Below are 4015 nucleotides of genomic sequence, written 5' to 3' on the forward strand. Positions count from 1 at the left end.
GACGCGGTAGGATTACCCCTAATCTTTTGTTTATAGGTATTCTTTTTCCAGAAAATATTATGATATTAACGCAGCTAATTCGTCGCGGTTTTGTGCGCGGCAGGCAATACATTACTGTTTGTACGTAACGTTATTTAAATGAGATTCTTTTGCACAAAGTGATGGATTGTTTTCGCTTCTGTTATAAGAATTCTTTACGGCGAGAAATGTAATAAAAGCGTAAAACCGTAACCATACTTTTATTTTATCGTCGAATTTTAGAATCTTTACAATCCGGCAATCCCGTTCGGAAAATGAAGAAATCAAATCGCTTTTATTACAGCTTTAAAATAACCAACAAAACGTAACGACACTTTATTTAGGGCGGTCATGAAATTCCCAAGTTTCAATTAAATAAAACACGCCCAGAGTGGCAATGCGGACACACGGCACTAATCATGCCAGTAATTAACCCAACAATGCGTTCAACTGATTAACATGATTCAACGTGTAAATCTACACTCAAATAACGTTGATTTGTGATTGCATGTGTCACGAACATCAAACAGACCCGAGATAATAAACGAGCAGACATCATTTAGTGTCACATTACACTCTGGCCGAACAAAATTGGCATTCATTAACATACGCCGGTCCCAACATGTCACCAATTGTGGCTCTTCATTGTCTCGTTATTTTCGGCGCAAGTTTAATATCAGCCGCCACTGTCACGTGGCTCCCGAACTCAAGCTTCAAGCTACCGGACAGTTTCAAAGATCGGAAACTTCCCTGCTCTAAACAAACAGTTGTGTTCCCACAGACGATTGTCGGCTCTGTGGAAATTGCATCTGAGACTAAAGTTGGTGGATTCATCTTACCAGAAGACGGCGAACTGATTTTAGAGGGCTTGTTATCTTTTGGCGCAGATCCTGCAGATACTAACTGCACTGAAGGGAACGCCTACTACATAGATAAAACAGGATCTTCGTGGAATCAAGCAGATGTTTGGAGCTCGCCTAAGTTCAACAAAGCCACTCCCGACTCTGATAGAGTACCGTGCTATAACGATGTCGTGGTGTTTCCAAAGAATACCAAGACAACAGTGACCTTACCGACAATAACGCAGTATGTCAGAGAAATTAGAATTGGAAACGACAGCTTTACTAACACCGCAGAGTTTAGAGACCATATAACTTTGCATATGCAAGACGACATACAACAGTTTGTTCTAAATGACTATTCAGTGGTTGGTTTGTCGATCGGTCATCCTATGCATTGTTCGCAGTTTGGATGTGCGTGCCAAAATATTGCATTGGAAATAGATTGCTCTGCTAAATTTTGCCCAAAACCAGAATGTGTGGAACCAATCAGACCTCTCGGGTTTTGTTGCGATATCTGTGGCGGCTACTTATTGTTCGATGCCGACGAAGGATTCGACATGAAAACCTTTGGGGAGCTGGTTGAAGGCATCGCCGGTGAGAGCGGAAAGAACGATATCGAATATTACATCGGTTTTACGCCGGAAATTCCTTATAGAAGAATTCAACTCGTGGTAGTCGACAAAGGTGAATACGAGGGGTCTAGTGCGGAAATCATCAATTCTATTAGCTATGCTCTCCACGATCATTGGGTGAAAGGGCACAAGGTTGCTCAGATAAGCGGGAGTCCTTTGTATAAGGCGGGTTTGGGCGGTAAAATCTTTGTGTCGATGTTTTTCGCAGTGATTTTAACATTGGGAGCTTTGTACGTGTACTATTATAAGATCCCGGAGTTACAGATCCCGATAGTTTCAAGACATATGCCCGCTGGTATATTCTCGAGGTTTGAGAGAAGGTCGGACAGTGTGGTGAGTTTGACGAGAAGAGACAGTGTCATCAGTGCCACTTCTAGAAGTAATACCGCGTTTAGAAATCCGTTATATAACTCTAAAAGGGGGCGTGTCCAAGTGATTGAGTCTGCAGTTGCAGCAGAAGAGTGAATTTATCTAGCATTATTTTAAGTTTTGGATATCTTTTATAATTGTAACTGTAATCAGAATTAGTGGCACGTGTTATTATAATAAATTCTAAAAAAAGTTACCTATTATTTTAATGTCACCATCACATCATGCCTTTCGGATTTATAAGTAAGATCAAAAATAGCATCGTTAAACTTATCTACGTTGATAAGTACCCATAAATCTGCCTGAAACAAGACTCGCAATCCACACATAGTTGCAAAAAGAACTAGAGGCACCAACTAACAAAACCGCCCATAAAATAATGAAATAGTAAGTTGTAATTAGAAATAATTTCGCCGTTGAGTCAGAGCACCGCCCGCGTGGCTCAGTGGGGCGTCTCAGCGTACGATATGTATATACATACATACATGTTATTATGTTGGTGGTATATCGCGTCCGCACCGTATTATGTTGCGTGCATGATTTATATGTGTCTATGACGGCCCTACACAACTTGTATACGTGTATTACGCATGATTTAGAAGTGATGTGTAGTGATATGTTACTGATAGAAGTGTCTTTTGAGTTACGTAAGTTTCAGTAGATTTAACCCTGTTTGTAGTACCTATCTACTACAGGTAAACATGTGCTCTAGGTACTTCGATTTTTTCCCAGTTTTGATGATATAAATTTCAGAGCACTATATCGTGGGTTTAAATCCCGGATCGGGCAAGTATACTTAAATTGTAAAATTTTTCAGTTGAGTTAGGACAGTATAAGTTTAGTGTCATATTGGGAGAAAGAATATATCTACTTATCTCTTTCAGGGAAGAGTAAGGGTAAGAATGTATAGACAATTCTTATGACAATTCAATATACTTAAATCAGTACTAACTGAAAGATATTCTATAGAACTCGAGGAACTGAACAGAGCTGGAGTATCGCTAACAAAGATATCCTTAGTACTTCGAAATTCGAATCCAACAGTTAGGAAGGCGGCCATTAAATGTCTCGTCAAAGGTTTCTGTAAGTCGCAACTCTTTGTATTTCCATCAATAGTATCAAGTTGCATCAAAGCGTTGAGTCAAAGAGCCAACTGTCATGAGGGACCGTTAATCATTTCCCCTTTATTTGAGGGATTGGATAGAGAAGGCGTGTTGATACGCTGGCTCTTGGTCTATTCAAATTCGGTGAGCTAACGTTTTTGGCAGCTGTTTTGTGTAATTGATATGCTTTATTTCGTTTGATTAATTGGTATTGGTATTGGTTACTTATTGTTTATTTTTTAATATACTATTTATTGAATGCCCGGCTAACACGTTAGATGCTGCGTCGCCGTCGTGTGTTACCGACGTTAGAGGAAATATATCTAAAACCTAGTAAAGATCCCAAAGATCCTTATATTTTTAATTATTCATAATCGTAATCGTCCCACTGCAGGGTAAGATCCTCATAGAACAAATGTAATTTTTGGGTTCGATACGAGAATACCTAAGTAATACTATATTCCTGATTGCATAATGCATTATTGGATTATACCGGCACTGAGAGATGACAGAATCGGTAACTAAGAGTTTGAACCTTTAACCTACTTTATATTATAAAAGACCTATTAACACCAGTCACCAAAACTCAGTTAATATAAAAATATTTACCAACCTTTATAATTACCTATTACAGGACAGTGTGTAACACACTTACACAGACATTGTTACGTAACAATCAATAACCGACGTGTCACAAACACATTCTGTTTGCTTACACACATCGTGTGTACTTGTCACAGAACGAAGGGATGCTTATTTATTACCCGATAACCTGTAATTGGGTCGAACCCATAAATAATACATTGAAGGATGACCTATCATATAACGTACTTACGTGACGAAAATGTGAATAATTTTGATCATGATTTTTTATTGGGTACTTCTTAGTGCCGTATTCGGAGACATTTAATGATTACTTTAACTATTCCTTAGTAACGATTTTGTTCGGAAAACAATTGCTAAGGACTGGGTGCTCTGAGTACGGCGGTTAGTGTGTTTAATTCGTGTGTTTTGGCGAATTTTTTTAAATAGTAAATGTTACCTTGTTATA

At 38.7% G+C, this 4015-nt stretch overlaps 1 protein-coding gene across 1 annotated transcript; it reads left to right on the forward strand.

Moving 5' to 3' along the window:
- The first annotated feature begins 587 nt into the window (after positions 1 to 587).
- On the forward strand, positions 588 to 2057 carry LOC118282241 (protein amnionless). Its single transcript, XM_035603225.2, has one exon. The coding sequence runs from the start codon at positions 641 to 643 to the stop codon at positions 1955 to 1957; it is 1317 nt and encodes a 438-aa protein (XP_035459118.2). The 5' UTR covers positions 588 to 640; the 3' UTR covers positions 1958 to 2057.
- Positions 2058 to 4015: the final 1958 nt, after the last annotated feature.

This window comes from Spodoptera frugiperda, chromosome 20 (genome assembly GCF_023101765.2).
Source record: "Spodoptera frugiperda isolate SF20-4 chromosome 20, AGI-APGP_CSIRO_Sfru_2.0, whole genome shotgun sequence".
Lineage (NCBI taxonomy): Eukaryota > Metazoa > Arthropoda > Insecta > Lepidoptera > Noctuidae > Spodoptera > Spodoptera frugiperda.

What these genes read in the sequence shown, in the direction of transcription:
- LOC118282241 (XM_035603225.2), top strand. Translation starts at nt 641, where the DNA reads ATGTCACCAATTGTGGCTCTTCATTGTCTCGTTATTTTCGGCGCAAGT.